This window comes from Canis lupus, chromosome 25 (assembly GCF_003254725.2).
Source record: "Canis lupus dingo isolate Sandy chromosome 25, ASM325472v2, whole genome shotgun sequence".
NCBI lineage: Eukaryota > Metazoa > Chordata > Mammalia > Carnivora > Canidae > Canis > Canis lupus.
The window spans coordinates 29,620,960-29,648,019 of NC_064267.1; the positions used below are offsets into that span (position 1 = coordinate 29,620,960).

The 27,060-nt window shown below is 48.9% G+C and overlaps 1 protein-coding gene across 3 annotated transcripts in view; it reads left to right on the top strand.

The window, feature by feature from the left end:
- Positions 1 to 9,983: 9,983 nt before the first annotated feature.
- Positions 9,984 to 27,060, top strand: part of SCARA5 (scavenger receptor class A member 5) — a 122,890-nt gene continuing 105,813 nt past the window's right edge. Inside the window, exons 1-2 of one of the 3 annotated variants that reach the window (XM_049101195.1) lie at positions 9,984 to 10,434; positions 14,538 to 14,655. In XM_049101195.1, coding sequence (XP_048957152.1) covers positions 14,544 to 14,655 — 112 coding nt within the window. In that variant the 5' untranslated portion in view covers positions 9,984 to 10,434; positions 14,538 to 14,543. The remainder of the gene's footprint in view (positions 10,435 to 14,537; positions 14,656 to 27,060) is intronic. The other 2 variants (XM_049101194.1, XM_025463002.3) reach the window with 2 other exon arrangements.

Consider the following 27,060-nt stretch of genomic DNA (forward strand, 5'->3'; position numbering starts at 1 on the left):
CAAGGATAATGGTAATATAGATATCTTCAGACATGCAAGGTCTCCATAAATGTATCCCACAATAAATGTGATCCACCAAAACAGGGAAGTAAATTAAAAAAGAGAAAAGCATAATAGTAAGAAGACAGAGGTCTTGACCCAAGACAGAGTCAAGAAGAAACTCCAGGATTAAGGTGAAGGAAAATCTCTGGATAACACCCATGAGCTAGAAGTAGAAAGCAATTGATCCAGCATGGAGCAAATCAGAATGTCTGGAGGAGACATCTACAAAAATATAAATTAGAGGGGCACCTGAGTAGCTCAGTGATTGAGCATCTGCCTTCAGCTCAGGTCATGATCCTGGGGTCCTGGGATTGAGTCCCACATAAGGCTCCTTGTAGGGAGCCTGCTTCTCCCTCTGCCTGTGTCTCTGCCTCTCTCTCGTGCCTCTCATGAATAAATAAATAAAATATTTAAAAAATATATAAATTAGAATACCTTGTGTATTTGACTACATCTAGAGGAGATAGATGAAAATGGTGTAGGAGTTGAGGTGGGGAAAATTGGAGAAGAACGAGATAGATAAATAGAAAAATAAGATCATTATGAACTCTAGGGGCAATAAAATGTTGCAAAAGAAAATATAGTGCATGGCTTGGTTGTGAATAATATTTATACAATTATAAGAAAGTAAACAAAAATAATCTAAAGGAAAGCATCATATAACTGCACCAGGAGGATAGGGGAAAGAATGTGTGTAAAATGAGAAATAGAGTCAAGAAAGCTAACTCTTTTCTCCATAGTGGGAGCAGATAATCCATTTAACAAAACAGAACAAAAATCAAGAAATAGCAGTATAACTGTATTATTTAGAAATGGGGAAATAAATATAAAAAGTAACTGTTTATGGGTTGAAATAGGTACCTGTGGGAAATAGAACCTGGGTATGAGAGGTTAGGAGCTGCTGTTTCCATTATAAGCCTGTAGAGTTATCCGATACAAGATTAATTGAAAAGATTGTTTGAAAAGATTCTTAAATAATGTATGCATATCCCTGATAAATGTAAAATCTAAATTAGAAAAAGAAAAGCTCCATCTTGTGCTAGTCAAGATATGTATCATGCTTCAAGAAAGCAAAAAAGGGAAAAATATATTGTATCACTTCACTCTTTTCCTCCCTCTTTCTCTTTCTCTTTTATTCCATTTATCTGCCTTGTTTTCCTCTCCTTTCCTTGTCTTCCTCTCCTTTATCTCCAACATTCTTTCATTTTTTCTCCATCTTTTTTCTCCTTTTCTCTTCTCCTGGCATAATACGCAGCCAAAATATCTTTATTATTATTACTTATTAAATTTACTGAATATAATGTTTCCTGTTCTTAGTTCCTAATGTGAAAAGCATGCATGGAATGCTCTTTTTCTCCCCCAATCCAAAACAACCTAAGCAGCAATATTGGTTGTAAGTTATTTTCTATGAAGGTGGAGAATATTTTTGCGTGAAGGCTCTCTTAGACTTGAGTGAGATCCCTAAGGTCCCTGGGTCCAACTAGTCCCCTGATGTAGGAGACACCTGTGTGGTACTGCTGCCTGGCACACACTACCCAGGCTCTGATTAAACAATTTGAGCGGGGAGTTTGCAGTCATCAGCTGAGACATCCAGATCCAGACAGCTCTATGGGGAACTACAGCTTCTGTATGTTGAGTGGGAAGTCTGCCTCTCTCTCTACTATCATTAAAAAAAAAAAAATCCTAACACTGCTCTCCATATCAGCCTTCGATATATCTGCAAACAGAAATCATGTCCCCTTGATTGGGTCTGCTCTGGGCTAACCAATGCTCTTCCCTCTTGGTTCTAGAACCCTTCACGTCCCTGGTCACCCCCATGAGCAACCTCCAAGCTGGGACCTAGTCTTTCAATCAGAAGCACCTAGAACTGAACATACTTTACCTGATATAATAAGCTCACCATGCAGACTGCAGGAACGTTGTCACCTCCATTTTTCTGCACACTATGCTTCTATTAATACAGCCTAAGTTTTGAATCGCTGTTTCTCTCAACTCTTATATCAACGTCAGTCACCTAAAATCTTAGTTTTTTTCTTATGCACTCCTGAGGAGACTGTTACCTCCTATCTTGTTTGTGAGCAGATGAATTTTTCTAACCTTGCTGTCTGTTGTATATTTATTCCACTAAATCTTTTCTTCTGAGTTTTGGCCCACATTCTCACCCTGTTTTGAGAAGTTTCTTATGATTCACTTGAATGAACACATTTGGCTACACATTACAAATTGCTCACATTAAAATTACTTCATCATCCAATTCCCAAAAAAAATTTACATCATCTCAGCTCCAGGACAGATCCTCTTGGAGCCCCTCACTCTATGACCTATTTCGAGTACCCTGGGTCATTAAATTTTATAACAGAGAGAGGTCTGGGCAAGCCCTTCCCTTGGGTCTTCTGGCCTGTGTACACCATGGGGAGAGGGCTCCACATCTTTGCTGCCTACAACCCTGGAAGAGAGTCAGAAAACCTGGGCTGCCTCATGTAATTCATCATCCCCACACCTTCTGGGAAATGAATGAAAATGAGCTGAGCACAGGGAGATGAAGCAGATGGTTGGGTGGATTCCATGATGCATGAGGAGCAGGGAACTCTGCAACGCAGAGGCTCTCGCTCCCACTGTCTTAGACTCAGCGCCAGCTGTCAGCAGCTGGACACTAGAGAAAGAACCATTACAATGAATACTCCATTTGTCAAGGGCTGTCAACTGTGAAAAATATTAACAGTGGCTCACATTCGTGAAGTGCTTTGAGTTTTCAACATCCCTCTTCCTTGTAATAACCCTTGAGATGGGAAGGCCAGGAAGCAGTAACCCAGTTTTACAGAAGAGGAAACAAAGATTCAAAGATGTTGAATGATTTGCTCGTACCCTCGGTGCTTAGGAATCCTGTCTCTTCTTCACACAGCATCTCTGAAGCCTACTGTCCCCATCACCAGTTAGTGTTGACCTGTCACCTGCTTTGGGTCTATCACTGGACTCAATGCTGGGAGGAGAGGACATGCAAGAGTATAACACATGAACCCTGACCTCAGTGAGTTCAGAGCAACCTAAAGCACTCTGTTCAGGTACCTGAACAGATGGAGCAGTCCCAGAAAACAATGGCCCTCAGAAGAAAAGGAGGCCCTGCCAATGGAGAAGGTGTCAGGTGAGGGACAGGACTTGGGTTGGTCCTGAGACATGGACTATGTTGGAAAGTCTGCAGAGATAGAGGTGGAGGAAGGTCTGTGGGTGAAGTCTCAGTAGGTGGGTGGGGTACTAGCCTAAGTACCAAGAGAGAAAAGGGTGTGGGGGGTCAAGGTAGAAGAAAACAGGATCAAGTGGGCAGCCACTGGCCTTGAGCAAAGATGTGAAACTCGTGCTTTGGGTGTCTAATTCGTGCTTTGGGTGTCTAACTCATATTACGGGCAGGATGGGAAGATGATGACCAGTGGGACATGATTCCTCCCCCCGAAGATGACAGGCAGGATTGTATCATTGTCCTTTCAGAATGAATGGCTCCTCCTCACTGTCCAGTAGCATGAGACATCTTCCACTGATTGGCACTCAGAGGAAAGGCCTTCCAGTTTTCTAAAATTTGTTTTTGTTTAATTGTAAACATGTCTTTTTTACTACCTTAGCTCAGAATTTCCTTGAGTGCATCCTGTGGAGCACTAGCCCTGTTCTCTGTGTTCAATTAAAAATGGAAAAGGCTAAATAAAAAAAAAGAAAAAAAAAAGAAAAGCGTAAATACTACATTCCCCACCCCCACTTTTGTGGAGAGTCACTGTGCTCAATAGCATCTTAAAGGCTCTGATAAGTCCTATAACTAAGGAACACCTTTTGCTTTGACCAGAGAATCCTTTTTCAGGGCATTCCTGGAAACATCTCGTGACACTACTGGGCTCATAATCTCTGCCTTATCCTATCTGATCCTCACAACTACCCTGTAATAAGACATGATTATCTTGACGTCCAGTAAGATCAAGTTTAGTGATTTGCCCAAGGACATGTGACTGGGAATGGTCAAATTAAAGTCTGGACTTGACACTATGGGTGTTGTCTCTAATTCAGCCTTACAAAGTGTGAATCATCTTGTAAAGAGGTTATTGTATTTTTTCTAATTAATAAAGTATGCATAATTATTTTTTTGGGGGGGAAGATACAGAGAGTTATAGAAGAGGAACTAAGAATCCTCAGGAATGACTTAAAGCCGATCAAGTGTAGACTCTCCCAGAGGTTTGGATTCTTTTCTGACTTGGAAGCCCCATTCTTTGGATCTGTCTTCCCTCTCTCACATTTAGTTCTTATTGGCAGGGGGGTGGAGGGCTGGTGGCTGGGGTGATTGGTGGCCTCCAGCTGAGATCAGATGAGTGATTTCAGATAAACAATAAGATGGTAAATCAGAAAGCACTTATATTATTGATCAAACAAAATTTTATAAAACCACAAAAGCCAAATTCCACTATCATTTCATGTGTACTATAACCACTTTTACCAAAACTATATCCTGAACAAGACCTAAGTTATGAGATTTATTGTATCATTAAACAGGGGTTACTTTTTTTTTTTTTATTTTTAATTTTTTTTAATTGGTGTTCAATTTACTAACATACAGAATAACACCCAGTGCCCGTCACCCATTCACTCCCACCCCCCACCCTCCTCCCCTTCCACCATCCCTAGTTCGTTTCCCAGAGTTAGCAGTCTTTACGTTCTGTCTCCCTTTCTGATATTTCCCACACATTTCTTCCCCCTTCCCTTATATTCCCTTTCACTATTATTTATATTCAAACAGGGGTTACTTTTTAAAAACAGTAACTCCAAATTCTCAGTTTTGAGAGATGACATACTTTTTCATCAGGATATTCCTACAAAGCTGAACAACAGAAAAAGATGGTGAACAATGGACAAAAGTTGTTTTTGAAATATTTATATGTCACATAAACTTAGTTAAAAGCTAGAGAAAAAGAAAATTCTAGAGGGCAAAAATTAAAGAATATATGTTTTGTAGAGCAGGCCACAAATGAAGCAACAGTAATGTGACTAGACAGTCAAATTTGTAGAGACAGAAAATAGAATGGGGGCTGCCAGGGGTCAGGAGGTGGGGAAAATGGGGTGTTAGTGTTCAGTGGGGATGGAGCTGTGGTTTTACAAGATGAAGAATTCTGGAGATGGGTGGGGGAGATGGTTGCACAACAGTATGAATGTGCTTCTAAACCGTACACTAAAACATGGTTAAGATGTTCTATTTTATGTTATGTGTATGTTAGTACAATTAAAAAAATTTTTTAATTAAAAACTAGAAAATTATAGGGAAGATATAATTTAAAAAGTTATAAATATGCACTATAGACCTCTGTGCTCCCAGGGAGAAGAGGGAGACATATAGAAAGAGCAGCAGTTTCTAGTTTCTAGCTCTACCCAGAATAAGATCCAAGCCCCAGGTGCCTGGGTGGCTCAAATGGTTAAGTGTCTGCCTTTGGCTCAGGTCATGATCTCAGGGTCTTTCCTGGGATCGAACCCCCATGTGGGGCTCCCTGCTCAGTGGGTAGCCTGCTGCTCCCCATGCTTGTGCTCTCTCTCTCTTAAATAAATAAATACAATCTTTGAGAGGAAAAAAAGAAGATTCAGGTTTCCCTGCTTTTTGCCTTCATCTCTTGGCTCACTGCATTTCCTGTGCTCCAGCCACATGGGCTTCCTTTCTGCCCCTCCATCATGTCCACTTTGTTTCCATCCTAGGGTCTTAGAACTTCCTTGTTCCCAGTACCTAGAATGCACTTTCCCCACATCTTTATCCAACAAATACTTGTTGAGCACTTACTATGTGCCAGGCACTGTTCTAGGTGTTTGAGAGGCATACGTGAGCTACCTTCTGGAGCTGACATTCTACAGATTGTAAGCAGTACATGAGTCATCACTGATGAGCAGAGTGATTTACATAGTAAGTTAAGTCAATGAGGGCGATGGAAAAGAGAAAGTAGAGCAAGGTAAGGAGAGTCCGGTGTGTGGGTCGGGGAGGCGTGTAGATAGCAATTTGAAACTGGATCATTATTAGGGTTAGCTTTGTGGAGAAGGTGACATTGGAGAAATAGTTGGAAGGATGCAAAGGAATTAGTCTTGCAAACACCTGGGGGAGCCATTCCAGGCCCATGGAACTGTCCACACGAATCCATCATGCTGGGGTCAATGGAGACACAGAGAGTGAGAATTACAGACTCAGACTTCAGATAAAAAATATTAGAATGACTTAGCAAGTGACTAATCGAAGGTGTTTAACTTCATTAGTCATCAGGACAATGCACCTTAAAACCATAGTATGATGATGCTCCATACCCACCAGGATGGATAAAATATTCAAGATGAAGTTACTAACACAGAGGAGGGTGAGGAGCTGCTGGAACTCGCACATGCTGCTGGCGGGAGGATGAACCAGTAACCAGTACAACCACTCTGGAAAATTCACAGGCATTATCTGCTCAAGCTGAACAGCATGTCACCCTATTACCCGGCAATTCCCTTCCAAGGGATGCCCCTGAGAGAAATGCACCTGTACGTTCACCAGAAGGCGTGCTCGGGAATGTTCACAGCAGGACTCTTTGTAATGGTCAAAAACCAGAAACTAACCAAATGCCCATCAACAGTGGAAAGGACAGATTAATTGTGGTCAATTCACACAATGGACTACTTAGAGCCACAAGAAGAAACGAACTGCTAAACCCAAGGAAAGGGAATAATCTCACTCACATGATGCCGAAGCCAGACACACGGTCATGGTTCCATCTCTATGAAATTCAAGAACAGGCAAAATCATCCAAGGTGATGGCATGTGACATAGTGATTACCTGGTGGTTGGGAGGATTATGGACCAGAAGGGGCACAAGGAGAGCTTCTGGGGTGGCTCTAATATTCTGTTGGTGACCCAGATCCAGATGTGGTTCATCAGGCCTATGCGGTTGGTGAGCAATGCACAAGTGGGTAGTAACAGTTTGTGCTTTTCTCCTTAGGTATGTTAGACTTTTTAGAAAGATTCTTGTTGGGGGCAGGAAACAAAGTCAGGGCTGAGGATGAAGGTTTGCAATTCATCCAGCAAAAGCTGTACATGAAGCCACAAGGAGCCCTTTGAGAGGTGCCGGGCTATGATTCCCCACCCTGGTGCCTCCTCTCCCCCTGGGCCAGATCCCGAAGGATGGGGGCTGGATCTAATTCATGTTTGCAAGAAGATTTGGAATATATTGCATAGAGGTACACAACAGATGTTTGTTGAATGAATAACTGAATGTATGGAGGGCATCCCTGCAGGTGTAGATGTTCTCTGGAAGCAGAGGACAGTTGTAGGTACTGTGTCCAGGAGCCCAGCATCATGACGTTTGGTTTCGGTGTTGCTCAATTTCTCCATACAGAGACTGGGGATGATAACTGCCTCCCCAGCGGCACCGTACAGAGTCACTGGGACAGTCAAAAGAAATCATTCAAAGAAAGCAGGAAGCACTTGAGCACACGGGCTGTGTTCAGGCGTGCCCGACCGGCCTCCACATCCATAGATGAGCTACTTTGGAAGTCTGTCCAACTCTCCTTCAACACGACCGCATTTTCATAATACCACCTGGGGAGAAACACCTATGACAAATGCCTTCTGTGATTGAATGGAAACAAACCATTTTTTGGACCCTTCTGGTTTTAGGTGACAAGGAGGTGCCATCTGAGCTCCCAGCTGCCTGAAGGACTCTCATCCACTAGAAAACCTGGCCTCCAGGTCGTTCCTATACTTTGCTATCAAATGTGCCCTTACCTGTTCGGGTGGCTCTACTCATAACAGACAAAGATTGGCAACAGCCCGAATGCCCTCCAACAGGTGAATAAACAAATTGCGGTAAATGCATATAATGGAACGTTACTCGGCACAAAATAAAAATCAAAGAAGGAATGACTGCTGCATGCAGCAATACGACCAATCTTATAAGAAGCGAGGTGAACCAGAAACAAGAGAGAGAAGTGATCCTTTGTCTGAAGCTATGGGTTTTAAAAGGATAAGCTTTGCTTCTCCTGAAATGTTACAGTTTTAACAGTTCTATGCCTACTTGTGGGTCTCATGTGCAGACACTAGACTCTGCCATTTGTGTATCATTAATTATCAATGATAAGGAGAGGCTCAGCCAATAGCCTGGACTGCATTTGGGTCCCCCTCTTTCCCTTCCCCTCCAGGCAAGGGCACACCAGTGTGGGAGTATTATAAAATGTTCTTTGTATTGGGTGAAGGAGGACATCACCAGGGTTTTATTAACCCACTGGCATTTCTTGCTAATATACACATCTCTGCAACAAAGACTCCCGGACAGAACACGTTGAGCCCGACTCTGGCTATTTTTAAGATTGTATTCCGAGGAATGTTGGTGAATTGATGGGTGATTAAAGAACACTTTTTCATGAGAGACAGTGTAGGGGCACGGTTAGGGCACAGTGTAGCATCCTATTGCCTAGGGTGGAATCTAGCTCCACTGCTTACAGGCTGCTTGACCTTGGACAAGTTACTAAAAAGCCTCTGTCTCTATAAAATGGGAATAGTAATAGGACCAACCTCACAGGGCTGTCAGTGTGACTTAATATATGAAAAGCACTCGGAATCACCTAGCACATAGTATAGACTAGAAAGTATTTTTCCTCCACTTCCTGCTTCTCCCTGCCCCCTCCTCCCACCCTCCTCCCGCTCCTCCTCCCTGCTTCTCCATCTCATCTCCTCCTTGCTGCTATTATTATTATTTTATTATTACTATGACTACTACTGTGTCTTCCCTCTGTGAAATGGAGCCTCATACTAGAACTGCTTCCCAGAGATGGTCAGGAGGCTCAGTCTCTGAACATGACTAAGACCTTTCTTTTTTTTTTTTAATTTTATAAATGTATTTTTTATTGGTGTTCAATTTGCCAACATATAGAATAACACCCAGTGCTCATCCCGTCAAGTGCCCCCCTCAGTGCTCATCACCCAGTCACCCCCACCCCCTGCCCTCCTCCCCTTCCACCACCCCTAGTTTGTTTCCCAGAGTTAGGAGTCTTCCATGTTCTGTCTCCTTTTCTGATATTTCTCACTCATTTTTTCTCCTTTCCCCTTTATACCCTTTCACTATTTTTTATATTCCCCAAATGAATGAGACCATATAATGTTTGTAAGACCTTTCTGACTCAGTTGTGGGTTGGCACCTGCACTGTGGGGAGATGCTGAGCCCTGGCAAACTTGTCTTGTACGAGGTCTGACCTTCTGGCATTGAGTCTGAGTTTTTAACCAGTCAGTGGGTGTGTCTTCGTGGGCAGGGGGCGTGCTTGCACACTGACAGTGCCGGCCACTGGCTCGAGCTATTTTTTGAATTATCCCCACGCCTTTCCCCAGTCTGAATGTAATTACTCTCTTAACATTTTGGCGAGATCGCAATTGAAGATGTGTTCGATGACCCTTAGGTTTCCAGTTATTTGTGCCTGAGTGCACCTCTCATCCTGGATTGCAGCCCCCTTGAGGTCAGGGAGCCCGTCTCCCCATCTCTGTATGCCCCGGGCCCTGGTGCAGGGCCAACCCTCCATCAACGCTTCCTGCCTTCCCGAGTCGCTTTGACACTGTCTTCGGGAGGTTCCCTCAGTGCTCACGGAAGGCTCTTCTGAACCTCTCCAGCGTGGCCAAATCTGTGTCCTCTGCGGGTGGATGTGACTTCAGAAAAACGCGTAAATTAATTCTAAGCCAAGTTTGGTGAATGAATTGAGCAATGCAAATTCTGTCCTATAAATAAGTTTCTAAGACTGGTTTCTCGGGTGGCCCCTGAGCCAGGTCCAGCGGTCATTCCTGCAGCAGCTTTCCAAAACTTATTTTGCGTGGGGTTTTAGATGAGGTGTGTGGGGTCCCGGGGCAAGGCTGACTTCTCGGATCCGGACTGGGCGGGAGAAGGAGGGGGGGGGGGGGTCTGTAATGCTGAGATTGGCCACCAGAGGGGGGATGTGTTCCAGACCCCAAGGGAGCTCCAGCAATTGCTCCAAGAACTTTATATTTATAAAGCCTGGCGGCCAGAGCAGCTGCAGTTCAGGACGCAGTCGGTGCTAGCGGAGCCGCTGGTGCCTGCCCGGAGCATGTCCTGAGCGCTGCCCGCGGCCGACTGAGGCCAGGCACCAAGACAGGGGCTCCCCGGCCGCAGGCCTGGGTCAGGCTCAGGGTGCAGTCTTGCTGCTGACCTGACCCTCCTGGAGAAGTGACCCCTGAGACCAGTCACTGAGCAGGGGGCGGCCTCCGTCTATGACTCGGTCTGGCCGTGGGGACGAGCTCTGCGGGGCAGCCTGGGTCTCCTTGCGGTGACAGCAGGCGGCTCCTCGGGCACCACGGCGAATGCGGGGAGCTGAGCAGACAGGTACTTCTGGCGACTCAGCGGGGACACTCAGGTGAGTCCTGCACTAACTCCGTCCCTGCACCTGAGCAGAGTGTCCCAGAGGCAGCTGGGGGACGCAGAGGGGGCCGAGGGAGCAGGGCCCCGCGTTTGGGCATCTCAGGATGCAGAGCGCCGAGGTGCAGCGCCAGGTGGGGAGGTCCCTGCGGTGGGTCTCTGCGGGGGTCGGGGGGCATCGAGCTGGTATGAGCCCGCTTTGGCGGAAGCTCTTGCCTCATAGCAACTCGTGTCGCAGCTCGGGAGCCTATTCTGGGAGCAGATAGTACAAGTGATTGTCCCTCTAGGTGCGTGAAGCGTGTGCACATGTGCGTGTCAGTGGTGGAATGTATGAAGGGAGAGCTTATTTATAAAACATCTGCACCTTTCCAGCTTTGGGTTATAATTTGAGTGAACTAAGTACAGTTAGAGGAGGGGGCCCTCGGGACAGGGCCGTATTCATGGTGCTTTGGACTCGATTTCCATAAGCTTCGCGATTCAAAGAGAAGGTGCGAGCCCTGCAGAGTTAGATGCTGGGACCCAGACCACGGGTCTTCGCAGCAACAGGTGAGGCTCATGCCCCTTCAGCAGGAAGGATCAATTGAGTCCTTCTGCTGCCCAGAGAGTGACAGGCAGTGAGAGGCAACCCTTCAAGCAAGGGTTGGGATTTGGCTCTGGTCTGTATTCACAGTTGCTTTTTTGCAAAGGGAACCCCAAAGAGCATTGTTTCCGGGCCTGAGGGAAGCTTCAGGAACCTAGAGATCGCGCCCCGCGCCCCTCACCTAACTGCTTGGTAGGATCTGAAGATGCGGGGTGTGGGGGTAGGGGCTGTTTCTCTCCAGACTCCACCACCAGCTCCCTGCCTGCCCCTGCTCCTAAAGACCTTCCATGTGCACTGTTCTACTGGAGCCTTGAAATAACTGAGTGGCTGGCAGATGTGCTTCTCTCCCTCATAGAGGTGATGACCTGAGGCTGAACAAGCTCAGCTGATTGGGCCAGGATCCCGAGTAGTAGGAAATGGCCCCAGGACAGGATCCCACGTCGCCTGAGCTCCCCACCTGCCACTGGCCTGCATGGAGGTTCCTGGGGTAGAGCAGGATGCCTGAATGCTTCAGCTCTAAAATGTAGCATCCAGACATCCCTAAGAGGCCAGTATGTCCTGTCCCTGGGGGAGGAAGGCCTCATTCTTTGACTTGAACACAAAATTCCAAGTTCCTCCGGCTTTATCCTTATGTCATTTTGGCCTCCACACCCTGCTCATGTTTCCATGATTTTGGTCCCCTCCCTTCTAGCTCTTGGAGCCTCTGCTTGGCCCCAGGGCCTCCACTGACCCTCTTCATTGCCTGGTTGTGACCCTAAAGGTAGCTACCATGATGGATGAATACCTACTTCCTGGACAAAGCAGCCTTGTGGCAGGGTCAGTGCCCTGGGTGGGAAGCCCTTGCCTGGTGCCTCACACTTGCCTCACTGACACCATTGGCTCTTGCCTTTGTGGGCCTAGATTGGCTTATGTCTAAAGTGGGAACAACACACTGATGTCCTCTGCCCCCCTCACAGTGGTCCTGCGAGGGCAGAGAGATCCTAGATGGCAAATGGTCTGTAGCTTATGGGGCGTGTACACACGCAAGGGGTGCATATCAATTCTATTACCATCGCACTTGGCAGTGAGTTGCACCTTGCTTGAGAGCACAAACTTAGCCCCAAAGGCTATGAGACCAATGATTGAAGGGTTCAAATTCCTGCCCCCCATTTCCCAAGAAGGAAAAATAGCTGAAAATAAAACCTGGGGCAGTCAGAACATTCTTAGGTTTCCTTCCCAAGTAACAAACATTAACGGAGCTGGCTGAGCATTTCCAACCTCATCTCACATCTGGCCTCTGCTCCACCCCAGCCCCTCTTCTCAACAGGCTCCCCAGGGCTCCTGTTCCACCAGCCCTGGGGTGGGGAGGGGGTAGAGGAGGGGCCACCCTATAGACACATTCCAGATAACAAGCCATGTGTTCCAGCTCTGATCCAGGAGGTGACTGGCAGTGGGGAAGGTGGAAATGAAGCCGGGGCTAACCTGGCCTGAGCTCATCTCCACAGCCCCAAGGCCAGCATGGCGGCACCCCATCGAGTGCTGCCCAGAGGTCACACAGCGCCTGTTGCCTTTGGCAGAGAGAGGATTATGGCTTGCAGAAGAGACACTGGCCTCCTGCTTTGCAGCTCCCCAGGATGGAGGCCAGAGGGAGGGATGCTGCACTCAGTGCTTGTGAAACAAGGGAGGGTCCCCTGCAGCTCAGCAGCAGTGGAGTCGCTCCGGGGCCCCACCTAGAGGCCCAGAGTGGGTGGAGGACTTGGATGGAGCACGGTGTTGCGACGTTAGCAAATCGGACATAACTGCGGCACAGAGAAGCTGGCTGGGAGCAGTTTGGGGGCTCCAAGGAACTCCTGGGGCAGAGTGGGGAGAGATCCTGGCAGAGCTGTGGGCTGCCCTCTGGCCCCCTCCTCCTGCAGGCTGGAAGAAAGGCCTGCAGAGGCTGTGAACACCCTGCCCATATATGCACACGTGTGTGTGTGTGTGTGTGTGTGCGCGCACGCATGCACATGTGTTCACCTGCGTGCAGGGCATGTGGCATCTCATTGCTGGAGAGACGAGAGCAGCAGGGACATCAGAAGGACAGTTGTGTAGCAACTGGCCAGTTCTGACGTCTTCTCAGCCCTGAAGTCAGAGGTCTCTGGAGACCAAGGTCAAGCCATGAATATAAAGGGTTTGTGTTTTGCTCTGTCTGCCGGGACGGTTCATCCGGGCTCCTCTTTCATTATCCGTATCTATTGACCCGATGCTGATGCCTCCTTTCCCACTCTGCCTCCGAAGAGAAATTGATTGGCTGCTCACCTGGAAGGTGCCCCCATGCCACCTGCCAGGCCCCTGTCATGTCCTCCCGGGTGCTAGACCCCTGCCTCAGCTCTCCAGGCCTCAGAGTTGAGTTTGCTTCATGCCTGGCCTGCGACCCATCCATCTTCCCAGGGGCTTTTATCTTCCAAAGAATTTGCTCTCTAAAAGTGGATTTTTTGGTTCAATATCCAGACGGTCCAAGAGCACCAGGGCCAAAGGTCAAGCTAAACTTATGGCTGGAACAAAGCTGAAATTAGAACATAATTTGTAAAATCACTGAGCATATATGTAAGAAAGGAATAGCAAGTGTTTTATGTAAATAAATACTTTGTAATTTGGCTGAAAAAGTAGATTTTTCTTATTACACGAAGAATGCAAACTCGGTGTAGAAAACCCAGAATATCCGGCAAACAAAAATAAGCACAAAATCCCTACAATCCCCACCAGAGTCTTCTGATCCAGAGCAACCCAGAACATCTCCAAATATAATCTTTCCTGTCATGTACTCGGGGCACGTGTGTATATTACAAAATGGGAGAGTGAGGTACGCACTTACATAAATGGCGCTGGTTTACTTCAAATGGCATGCCCTTTCCCCAAGTAAATGGGTGCATTCCTGGAAAACCACGGGGAAGACCCAGAGCCCCAGCAATCCAGCCTCAGGAGGCCTTGTAGACATGGGCCCCTCGCCTGGCCTAGGGCTGCCCAGGTCTTAATGTCTGGGGGACCCCATTGCAGCTGCCTGTTCCTCTGGTTCTGGTGAGAGACGGATCCCTGCTTTGGTCCCACAGCACCCAACTCCAGGCAGCACGCTTCCAACACAGAGCAAGAGCCCAAGTCTCTCTAATATGCGCAAAGCTCCAGAGGCCGGGAAGTCACTCCACTGGGGTGAGGAGGACCAGCTTCTCCAGGCCCCACCAAGCATCACCCTTGGGGCCCTTCTGGCTCAGGCTCTGGCCCCAACCAAGGGCCGTTGGAATGAATGGACCCATCCTGTCATCAGAATGGTCCAAAGGGCCTTGGCCTTCCCAAGCACCGAGGAGGTTGGGAGGCGAGTCAGGATCCCGAGGACCTGGTGGCTGGCACCTGTCCATGAGGGGCTACCAGTGTTCAGGCTCCAAGGCTTGGGGATGGGCGCCTTGTTCTGCCCACTCAGTTCTGTGTCCACCTATAGTTTATTCTCTCTCTCTCTCCCCTGCCTCCTTTCTCCCTCTTCTCTCCCCTTGCTGTTCTTTCTGCTGCAGGTCAGAATGGAGAACAAAGCCATGTACCTGCACACTGTGAGTGATCGTGACACCAGCTCCATCTTTGAGGAGCCCTTTGATGGCAGGAGCCTGTCCAAGCTGAACCTGTGTGAGGATGGTGAGTGCTTCTGGGTTCATCTTGCAGTACAAGACCTGCCCTGCTTCCCTACCCAACCTCGGCATTGTCCCAGGGCGGCGGTTGGGGAGTCTCCCCATTGATTACTTCCTATGTTGAACTTCATGCTTTGAAAGGTCTTTTAATTCATGCATCTCTACAAATTAGTGCAATTTGCAAGATGTGTATCCATTTCACAGATGAGCTGCCGGAGGCTGAGAAAGCATTAAGGACTGTACAGCTCATCAGCCATAGAGGCATTTGAGCACTTAGTCTCCTGATTCCTAGAACAGGCCTTTTGCCTCTTTGCCTTCCTCTCCTCTGAGTCAGGCTGGGGTCAGGCAAAGGCATCTGAGCCAATGAACCCAGACCTTCTCAGGTGAGGAGCCCCCAACCCACTTCTCAAAGCATTTGTGAGGAGAGAACACACCTTGTCAAGGTGCTCATCCTCCCCCTGGGTCTGAGGCCCCAGATCACACCGCAGGAAGTAGTCCCCCATCCCAGTGACCCAGATGGCACTGCATCTTTGGGAGCTGGTTATTTGCTAAAACTGGGAACTCAACTGATGTTTCCTCCAAAGGAGCGCAAAGCACCTTGCCAACAGACTGGATCCTGTGTGTGCAGCACAGAGCTTGACACTTACCAGGTGCTTAATAAATGCTTTCTACACGAATGAATACCGTCCTCTTTGTAGTGAGTGTAGGGGAGGAGATCATTGTCCCTACTTCAGAGCCGAATAGAATGAAACTTACAGCAGAGCCTCATAAAGACCTGTGGCCAATTAGGTGGAGACAGGCTGTAAAGAGTTCTCCAGAGAAACAGAACCAGGGGGATATATATGTATATAAAAGGATTTATTATGAGGAATTGGCTTACATGGTTGTGGAGGCTGAGAAGTCCCACGATCTGCTTCTTCAGGCTGGAGACCCAGGAAAGTGGGTGGTGTAATTCGGTCTGAGTCAGAAGGCCCAAGAACCAGAGGAGCCAATGGTATAAATAGAAGTTTGAGGGCTGGAGAAGATGAGACACTATGTCCCAACTCCACAGGCAGGCAGGAAGCAAGAAGCAAATCCCTCTGCCTTTTGCTCTATTTGGGCCCTCAACTGATGGATGAGGCTCACTCCCACTGGGGAGGGCAATCTGCTTGACTGAGTCCACCAATTCAAATGCTGGTCTCATCTGGAAACATCCAGAAGTGATGTTTTACCTGGCACCCATGACCAGTCGAGTTGACAGAAATTTACCACCACGCAGGCCTTTACTCAAGGCTTTTCTCAGACACCGTGTTTTCTCTCTACTCTGCTAGCTGCCGTTGTGTCGAAGTTACTCAAAAAGAGAAATGCCTCCCCATCCTGCTCTAACTGTGTCTCTCCTCACACAAGCTGCTGAGTGCCAGAAGGGAAGTTGGATAGTTCAGAGATGCAGGGATCAGGGACAGTCTCAGCAGGGAGAAGAGATGAGTTTTGAGCTCCTGACCAGTAAGCCCCCTCACCCTGTCCTGGTAAACTTCTAGTATTGTAACTCTTCCTCTGAATTCCGTTCAACAAACAAATTTAAGGATCTACAATGCGTCAAGCTATGCGTTGGGTGCCAAGGATGCCCCAAAGAGAAATTGAACCATCCTTGCCCTCAAAGGGCTATGATCTCAGTGGAAGGGACTGGCCTGGGAACGATTACCCATAACATAAAGTAAGTGAAAATACATGTGAGCACGTAGTCTCCCCCCTTATCTGTGGTTTTGCTTTCCACGGCCTGTTATCCGCACTGAACTGTGGTCTGGAAGTAGATGATCCTCCTTCTGACCTATTATCAGAAGCCCAGTGGCAGCCTAATGCCACGTCACAGTGCCTGTCATTCACCTCACTTCATTTCCTCATGTAGCCATTTTATCCTCACATCACTAGAAGATGGATGAGTACAGTGTCATAAAATATTTTGATGGAGAGAGAGAAAAAGACCACATTCAACTAACTTTTATTACCATATATTGTTACAAATGTTCTATTTATTATTAGTTACTGTTGTCAAACTCATACTGTGCCTGATTTATACATTAAACTTCAACCCAGTAAGTATATATGAGGAAAAAAATCATAGTACATGTAGGCTTCACTGCTATCCATGGTTTCAGGTGTCCACTGGGGGTCTTGGAAGTATCCCCCTTGGATATAGGGAGACTACTGCACTGAAATTAGGAGAAGCCTTCCCAGAAAAGGCTTTAAAGACTGAACACAATTTTGTAAGAGAAGAGGAAGGTGGGGAAAGGTATCACCAGCGGAGTCACACAAAGCCAGGCCAGCAGTTCTGGTAGGTTACCGCCACCTGGGAGGGCCAGGTCACTGGCCAGTGCTCAGCAAAGGCCAAGCTGCTTTCGCATCCTTAGCCCCACCCTCTCCCTGCTAGCCCCTCCGGAAAGAGGACTGGCTTGGCAAGAAAGAACTGGGGTACAGCACTGTGGGGGAGCCTGAGGTACCAGATGGGGAAGGGCAGGGCAGGGCAGGGAGAGGCCTAGGGTGTGAAGTGTCACCTGGCCATCATACCCTCTTCCCCTTACATCATCTGGCTGTCCCTTTTTCTGAACCCCAGATTCAAAAAGACCATTTGGATCAGAAAGATTGAAAATAGAGGTAATCTCAGCCACTGGGCTTTCTAGGCCTCCCAGCGGCAAGGAGATCTGATCAGAGGACAGTTTTAGAGACCTGCTAGTAAGAGTCCTGGGGGGGGGGGTCACCTGAGGTCCGGCACCCCATGAAGTGCAGACAGGTTGGAAGATGTGAGCTGGAGGCTGACTCACCCCTCCAGGGGCATGTGACCTGGTCACATCCTTCTCTGGGCCTCAGTGTCTTCATCTGCCAAATGGGGGCAGGTGGGGGTCTCTGTGGGGTTCTGTCCAATTCTAAAATTCTATGTGTAGAAACAGACCTGGTCATTGCATTCAGGGTGCGGTCCTTTGAAAACCTAAAGTCAGAACATGCTGCTGCCCTGAGCAAATCCCTCAAAGCATCCTGCCTGCCTCGCTCAATAAGAGCGATAACCTGATAACCCAGGTGCTGACGGCGGCCAGGGAGACTGCTGACATTCACCTTGACGTGCTGGCATACTCGCCTGGGGCCTCTGCTCCCCAGAAAGTTGCTCTTCCACCTTCTTCCAGTGTTTGCTCAAATGTCACCTTCCCCATTGAGCTTCCTGTCCCCTTCCACTCCCAGCCTCTTTCCTGGCTTCTCTTTTGTCTTTTTCCCATATTCCTATTCCCCCCTGAACACATGATATAATTCTTATTTATCATGCTTATCATTTACTGTCCGTTCCTAGTGGGAAGAACATAGGCTCGACAAGGGCAGGCACCTCTGTTTTGTTACCTGCTATCGCTTCAGCCTGGCACATAGTAGGTGCTTGCTAACTATTTATTGGATGAATGAATGAATGAATGAATGAATGAATGAACATTGGGTCCTTGAGATCTAAAGGTGGCAAAGCAACTACATTCTAAGCCCGATTTCTAAATTGTCTGGGTGTCCCCCACTCTTCAATGACCTGGCCTCCAGGCATGGGTGGGGGTGCGGGCGGTGTGAGGAACCCAGAGAGATCAGAGTATTGAGATAAAGTCAGCCACCTAAGCTCAGGGGTTTCTGGTTTGACTTCTTCCCCTTTCCCTTTCATTTCTAAGAGGAAACCCATGAGCTCTGACTTGGGGAAATTCAAGCCAGATTTGATCCATTTCCCCAGGATTTTGTTCTTTGATCCTCATCTCTGGAGAGTGTAACCCGAGAGGGAGAAGGGTTGTGAGGGGAGAGGCAGGCTGATGGGAAAACAGAGGGTGGACAGAGATGGGTAAAGCGAGGGAGGCCCGAGCCCCACGGGCCTTGAGGAGTTTTAAACTGTGCCGTCTGGTAGGCCTTGCAGGGGCTCGGGGTCCCTTCCAGGATTTTCCCCCTTGACAGAAAGGCGATGGGGAGGAGGGGTGCCTCCTCTTGGCTCTGGAGTTATTAGGATCTGGAGAAGCAAAGTCAAGAAACTGCAGCCCAGATATTACAGTATGACTTGGACTTTAATGCAGGTGGGATTTTAAACACATTAGGGCGTAAACTTGCTATTTCAGAGGTGATGAGCTGAGAATCAGCCTCCTCTCCTCTCCCTCCGCACCTCCCCTCCCCCCTCCTTTCCTAACTTGTCTCCTCTTTCCCTTCCACCCTGTCTTTATCTATCACCTTCTTTTCCATGTAGCAGGTGAGAAGGGGGAGGAAGGGGCTCTTACCCGCCTTGGTTCCTCTGTCCCCTGGGCAAGGGGCCATCTCCTACATGGTGCACCCCCACATCCTTCCAGGCTCAGGCCCACACGCCCTGCTCAGGGACCTCTTGGGGCCTCTCCCTCTGCACCCCTTGTTGGGCCATGTCTCAGGATCTTGCCTCCTCCCTTGCATCCAAGCTGTTAGCATCCAATCAGAGCCCCCCTGTTGATGGGAAGGCCCCACTGCAGGGCGGCCTCCTCTCTGTGCCACCAAGGCAAATAGCTTCCGTTCCACCTGTCCTGTTGGAATTACATGGAAGGGTTCATTGCACACTGTGACCTCCAAGGTCCCTGAGCCCAGCTTCCTGTGACCTCCAGGACCACTTCTACTTCCCTTGGAACAGCAAGCCAAATGGGGGCTCCTCCCCTCCCCTCCCTCCTCCCCTCCCCTCCCTCCTCCCCTCCCTCCTCCCCTCCCCTTCCCCCTCCCCTCCCTCCTCCCCTCCCTGCTTCCTTCCCTCCTCCCCTCGCCTCTCACCTTCCCCGGAGCTGCCTTAGCTGCAGGCCTCTGGGGTATGGCAGGAGGCGGAGGCGGAGGGCAGGCTGTGGGCGGTATTTGGCGGGGCCTGGCTCCTCCACCGCCCTTCCTGAGGGCCAGAGAGAGGTGTTAGTGTCAGAAAAATATTGTGGCCCTGCTCACCCCGCGGCCTCAGACACGGGCACGCGGCGGCGGCAGATGGGAGGCCGGGAGGTGATGGTTGCACATGCTCCCGGCCCCCCACCCCGCCGCCTGCCCCCAGGCCGAGCCCCGGTCCTGGTTCCTGCCTTCCCTCCCCATAAAATTAAATGATCCTCCTCGGGGAACCCCCTCATCCTGCCTCCTCCTCAATCAGATCCCCGGGGCTCGCCTTGGAGCCGCTCCCCCAAGGGCAGGGAGGGCCTGGCTGGGGCGTCACGGGAGGGCCACCGCCCTCTACAGGTTGGAGACCCGGGCCCTGGAGCAGGAGAGCGGGGGTGTTCACTGGTGCTGCGGGGCGCGGGGCGCTCTCAGGGTGTAGCCCCGGGGAGCGGGCAGCAAAGGCTGCTCCATCCATCCGCGGTCACGGTGGGGGGGGGGGGCGGTCTTGGGTCTCCCTTGCCCAATGGACTGTCCCCTCTGTAAGATGCGGAGCAGCCTGGGGAGGTGACAAGAGCCTGGACATTGCAGTTTGGCCAGTTTGGGTGGGCTCTGCGCTGGGAAGTCTTGTGTTTACCCCCCCCCACACCCCCATGCCCACAGGCCACCGTTCACCCTGCTCTGGGCCACTGGGGAGCAGCCCTGGCAGGAGATGGGGGGCGGGATGGGGGGAGACAGGGAGGTTGGAATATTTATTCCCGCGGTCCTGCCTTCTGGGGTCATCTCAGGCTGCCCGTGTCCTTCCCCACAAGGTCACAGCCTCTGGTAAGCCACCATCTCCACACAATTTTCTCCTTCCAGGTTCCAGCAACCATTCCCCTCCTTGACCCTGGGACTGAGGTGGTCACATCCAGATGGCACCACTCTAGCCTTTGTGGGCATTTCACACCCTTGCCGCACTTTGCCCATATTCCTTTATTGAATCCCGTAAAGTGTCTTATTCTGAGCGAGCCATCTGTTTCACTGGGGCCTTGACTTTCCAACCCTCAGTGTCCCCATCTGCAAAATGGGAATAATGTTACCTCACAAGGGCTGGGGGAGGATCAGGTGACATAACCCACAGAAAGCAACTTGTGTACAGTGCACATTTCACTTCCCTGCCCTTGGGGAGTACGTTGTAAGTCCTGGGGAAATGAGGAAGAAGGAGAACGAAAGAGCAACTGCTGTCCCCCCAGGGTCTCCCAGGAAACACCCACATCACTTCTTAGGGTGTCTTAAGGCTGGTTTTTACCTTCTGCTAAGGAAAGCAGAATTTTGGTTAGTGGGCTCCCTCACGAAGCCTCAATTTTCAGGGAAATCAAACAAAGTTTTTTAGTCCTGGTCCCCAATAGCAGAATCTGTAGGACATGTCCTGGACCCAAGGGCTCCTGGTTCTAGGGCACATGTGAGTCTAACCATTCCCCATCTGGATCAGAGGTAGTACCTTCCAAGGGCCTTCCTGCGGTGTGCCACCAGGAGAGTCAAGGGATGAGTTTCATTGTCCCTGAGTGGGACCTGGTGTCTTGTGGAGGGAAGAGTGAGAGGAGTCCAGATGCCCCAAGGGGTCTTCCCAATGAGGGGAATGGCACTGACCTGACCACTGGCCCGGCACAGTCTGGAGTGGGAGTGCTGGGAGGAGGTCTGCAGGGAAAGCAGGGCCATAAATGGGAAAGAAGCTTAGGGAGATGCCCTGAGTGGAGGGGTGATGAGTCAGGAAATGGCTATTCCTCCTCACATCACCAACTTCTCCCCACCCAGGAACCTTGCTCTGGTGGCTCTTGGTCCTCATTCCCTTGTTCATTCGTTCATTCATTCATTCATTCATTCATTTTTTCATTCTCATCTTTCAATAAGAAAGTTGCTTTGCATGCTTCCTACAAGTGCATTGCACTGGCTATGTGCAAGGAGAGGTGCCAGAAAGCATGAGACATGTCACTGTCATTTCATTGTCACTGTGGTTAGTCTGTCGCCCTCTCTCCTCCAGCACAACATTGATCCACAAGCAAAGTTTACTTTCCTGGAGGTGATCTGGTGGGAAGGATATTTTCAGGGTTTGGATCACACAGTTGGTGCAGCGCACGTAACAGCCTTGCTCACTCCAGGCACCCTAGTCCAAACTTAACATCCTTAACAGTATTGTCCATTGTGGGGGTGGCATTGCATGGTGGTGAAGCCATAGGCTTAGAGCGAGACAGGCTGCATTCTGACTCCAGCTCCGCTAAGTGCTGGCTGGGAAACCCTGAGTCCGTTCTTAGCCTCAGCTTCCCCTCCTGTATACAAGGAGTCAACAGCCCCCAACTCAGTGTTTTTTTAGGGCTACCTGAGTTAGTCCATGTCAAGTCTTTTTAACAGTGCCTGATATGTACCGAGCACTCCATCCATGTTTGATCTTAGGAGAAGTATGGCTTCATCCCTCTGCTGTCTGCTTCCACCCTGGCGCCTGCCCAAGGTGCCCTACTTCCTCTATATTCTTTGTTTTCAGTCTCTAGAACGGTGAGCTTCATTCCTACCTCATTCCCAGGTTTATCTGGTGTTGATTCCTGGTGTCAGACAATAAGCAGTGTGAGTCTCCCCCCTGAGTCTAGAAGCTCTGGCTTCTCTCTCTCTTTCCCAGGTCTCTGGCCTGGCTTCCTTGGTCCTTGTCAGTGCCTCCAATTGCACTATGCTGCAGCTGTGTGCCCTTGAGTCCTTCTGGACCGTAAGCTCTTTGAGTGCAAATGCTGTCTGCCTTGGATTTGTCTTAATATTCCCAACACCTAGCACTGTGTCTTGCACATGGAAGGCACTTTTGCTTGTTGAATGAATGCACACATCCTCGTGCACCAAATCCATAAGTACCAGGTGAAGGAATGCTTAAAGAGGTGAGTTTAAAAGACAAAAGTAATGGAGACTTCATTCATCCAAAGATGATAGGTTTTATGGTGCTGCCGGTGAGTGCAGAAATAGAAGGTCATGGTTCCTTAAAGTCCCCTAAAGACACAGACAGGTAAACCAATCCTGCATTATAATTTAATTCATGCTCTAATGAAATTGGGTACAACATATCGATAGAGAGGAGAAGAAGGAGCCCTAAGTCTGACTTGGGGAGGAAGGAAGGCATCCTGCAGGGATAGTCACTGGAGTGAAATATGGAAGGGCAGATAGCAGTGTGTCCACTAGAGAGGGCAGGGAAGGGTTTCCAAGTAAGGGAGCACAGAGCCCACGCTGAGGAAGGATAGTGGTGGGAGGTCATGAACGTTCACTTATTGAACTCTGCTGGGCCAGGCCCTGCTCTGAGCATGTGACAAGTATGAGCTCACCTGATCCTAACATCAACCAGTGCGATGAGTGCTGTAATTACAGCCAAGTGACACATGAGGAAACCAAGACGCAGAGACCTGGTAACTTGCCTGCGCTCACAGTTAGAAGGGATTGGTGTCTTTGTTCACTGCTCTAGCAATACCACAGACTGGGTGGCTTATAAACAAGAGATATTTGTTTCTCACAGTTCTAGAGGAGAGAGGTCCAAGTTCAAGGCACAGACAGATTCCGTGTCTGGTGAAGACCCTCTTTCTGGCTCATAGATGGCCATCTTCTTATTGTCCTCACATAGTGGAAGGGACGAAGGAGCTCTCTGGTATCTCTTCCATAAGATCACTGAGCCCATTCATAAGGACTTTACCCTCATGACCTGATCACCTCCCAAGGGCCTTACCTCTAATTATCATCATATTGGCTGCGACATATGAATTTGGGGGGGGATACAAACATTCAGTTGGAGTTAGGATTACCTAATTGTACAGCCTACACTCTGAATTATATTGAAGCTAAAGCCAAATTGTGGAAGGTCTTCTTTAGCATCCACAAGAATTTGGGTCTCTAGGGGCAATAGGAAGCCAGCAAAGGGTTTCAAAGGTCTAATTTCCAGTTTAACTTGATCAGTCTTTCTGCAGTAGAACATTTGATTTTCCAGCAATTACCTCTGCTGTGTCATTTCAGTGGAGTGGGAGAGGAGCCAAAGTACAGTGGAATAAGTCTGGCCAGAAAGAGAAGGTGAAGACCCAATGCAGACTCTACTTTGGAGGTGCCTGGTGAGGTTAGGGTTGGGCTAAGATGCAGGGTAGTGATAGAGGGGAATGCTGGGTAGAATCCAGTTAGGGTAACCTAGGTGAGAAATGCTGTGCCTCCAAAGAAGTGAAAGTAGTGGAGGAGATGAGAGGTGACTCAGTTCTGGTGTGTGTGTTTAGATTAGTACTGACAGATTGGCAGTGTGTGAGAAATGAGATGAGATTCAGGGAAGGGGCTCTGCTGAGCACCATGCTTGAAAGGTCTACAAGGTCGAGAGATAAGGAGGGGCAGCAAAGGAGGCCGAGAAGGACCAACTAGTAAAGAATAACCATGAGTGCTGAGGCCCAGAAATGCAATGAAGTGGAAAGGTGACCAATTGAGCCAGTGCTACTGAAAAGTCAGTTGGAGGAGCACTGAGCATTGGCCATCAGACTGAGCCATTGGAGGTGACCTGATGTATTAGTCAGCTTATGCCATGTAACAAAATGCCACAGACTGCATGGCTTCAACAACAAACATTAATTTTCTCACAGTTCTGGACACTGAAAGTCTAAGACCGTGGTTTGGGCAGGTTGATTCCTCCTAGAGCCTCTCTCCTTGGTTTTTTTTTTTTTTTTTTTTTTCCTTGGTTTGTAATTGTCTGCCATATTGCTGTGTCCTCTCATGTTCTTTTCTCTGTGCACACATGTCATTCCCAGTGTCTCTCTGTGTCTAAATTTCTTCTTCTTATAAGGACACCAGTCAAACTGGATTGGGGCCCAGCCTAACAGCCTCATTTTAATGTAATCATCTCTTTAGAAGCCCTATCTCCAAATAGAGTCACATTCTGAGGCAGTGGGGTGAGGATTTTAACACAGGAAATTGAGGAGGACACCATTCAGCCCATAACACCTGGCAAAAGCAATCTCAGTGATGATGGATGGGAGGAGGCTAAATGGAGTGGGTTCAGGACAGAATAGGAAAAGAAGAATCAGATGCAGTGGGTACCTGCAATTCTTTCAATAAGTGCTACTGTATGAGAGGACAGAGAAATGGAGGGGAATAGAGGTCAAGAAGGATTTTTGTTTTAAGATGGAAAAAATAGTATGCTTTATTCTGATGGACCGAGACTGTGCAGAGGGAAACATTGGCTAAGAAGAAGTGCTGGAATTACATCCTGGAGTAAGTACAGAAGGAATCTGATGTGAGTCAAGGGTGTTGCCTCAGGCAAGAGCACAGATGGTTTGACTACAATGACAAAAGGAGAGGCAAAGTGCTAGGGCCTGGACACAGGTCAGAGGTCACACTGTGGGGAGTGGGGAGTTTGAGGAAGCTCCCTTCTCCTTGCTTTTGTTTCCTCAACTGGGAAACCAAAAGTGCAGGTGGAGGCGGAGGTAGGAGACAGATGTCTGGGGATGAGTGTGCAGGTGGCCTAGGAACAGGTAGCAAGCCCACTGGATAGGATCAGGGCCCACTCGGGTATAATGATCATGAGCTTAAAGTCAGCCCAGCAAGCATGGTGGTGTGGTTTTCCCATTTCTGACTATGCTCCATTTCCATTGGATGGAAATGCAGAGTTGCAGAGTTAGCTCTAATGAGATTTAGTTTGCCAGGCGTGAGGACTCCAGAGAGGGGCAAGGGGATTGAGGGTGTGTCTAGAGAGTGAATAACGCAAATCATGGAATGTAAGTGGGACAAGTGGGAGTGGGGTGGGGTGGGGGAGGTGCAGGAGGTGGGAGGCAGTAGGGTCCAGAGTTCTTGAGGGAGTCCCTCAGGAAGATGAGAGAGGTGGTAATAATGTGGGATGTTTAAACAGGCGATTAAAAAAGGGTTTCGATTATTGGTAAAGCCAACAAAAATGGAATGTGAGCCACATATGCAATTTTAAACTTTCTAGTAGCCACACAAAAAGGTGGAGACACAGATGAAACTAATTTAGACACCATAATATATTTTATTTGCTCTAATATATCCAAAATATTATCATTTTGATATGTAATAACTATAAAAAGACGATTGAAGTATTTCTGTTTTTTTTCCCATGCTGAGCCTTCCCAATCCAGTGTGTATTTTGCGTTTCAAGCCCGGCCTTAGTTTGGCGCAGCCACATGTCAAGTGCGTCAGGGCGGAGGTTGAAATCAAGAGAGGGAAGGAGGTCAGGAGGAGTTTGAAACGGAGATTGAAAGAGAGCCAGAGTGAGCGCCAAGAGGGGAAGGGTGAACACATGACCCTTAGCAATGAGAAGTGTGCAGTTGTGATGTGAGAGTCCAAGATGGGGAGGAGAGGAGAGAGAGAGAAGGTTCTGGAAATAGCAGCAAAGAGCAAAGAAAAACACCTACTGCATCTTTAGGCCAGTTGTCTGAGAGTGGGAGGGAGAAAGCCACACTTGGGAAGACAAGGGAGAGAGGTTCAGTTAGAACAAGAAGAATGTGAAAGAAATGTTCAGAGCTGAGATCGACAAAAATAAGGGATTTTTTTTTTAAGATGACCTGCTGGGAGGTCCAGGGGCTGCCCAGTGGGAAGGTTTCAGTAACTGGGGAAGGAAATGGTCAAAGGAGCATAAACAAGGCTGTTTGGGGATTTTTGTGGGTAATGGGTTGTCCTGAGAGTCCTGGGGCTTCTGTGGGGCTGCAAGAAGCCAGGAGCAAGGGCTCAGTGAGACTGGTTAGGCCGGTTTCAGGGCAGATAAGGCTGGGTTTATAGGAGGGGTCTTGCCAGGAGCACACATGTCCTAGGGCAACCTCTCTGCCCACCAGGGTGGTGTGTGGGCAGGGGAGGGAGGCCTTGTCCTGCAGCTTCAGGAGCTCTGGAGTTCATCTGGGCTCTTGTGGAGGTGAGGAAGCCAGGGGAGGCCAGGGGAGGTGGCAAGGCCCATAGCAGGTGGTGAGAAGTGATCCTAATGCAGTGATAATACAATGGCTCCCTTTGGGTGAGCAAGTGGCCCAGGCAGGCACTGTACTTGGGCCTCAGTATATTGTCCGCATTCAACCTCAGTATATATTATTATCCCCAGTTTGTGGATGAGAAGGTGAAGGCCTAGGTGAAGTCAATCGCCCAAGGTGGCCCAGCCAGCCAGAGGCAGAGCCTGGATTCAGATTTGCCCTGATGTTTGGTCCCTAAACCCCACCCCTCTGCGCAGCTCCCGGCCTTCCCTCCTGGGACAGACCTGGGGACTCCTCTACCATCAGGAGCTGAGCTGGTGGCAGTGGTGGCTGGAGCGTGGATTCTTGGAGTTTAAGGTTTCAGAGGTGGACACATTCTGGGTGATGACGAAACCAGGGTGGGGCTGTGGGAATAAATGGCTGCAATGCGGGAGACAGATGGGATGAATTATTGCAAGAGGTGACGCTGGCAGGAAATAGATATAAATGCAACTAGGCTTGGACAAGAGCACAGAGACAGGGTCTTACAAGGCTTCAGAGGGAAGCCTGGGACTCAAAGCTCAAGGCAGACCTCAGGTCGGAGTAGAGGTGCCCCCCCTCCCCAGGGGTGCCCCCCC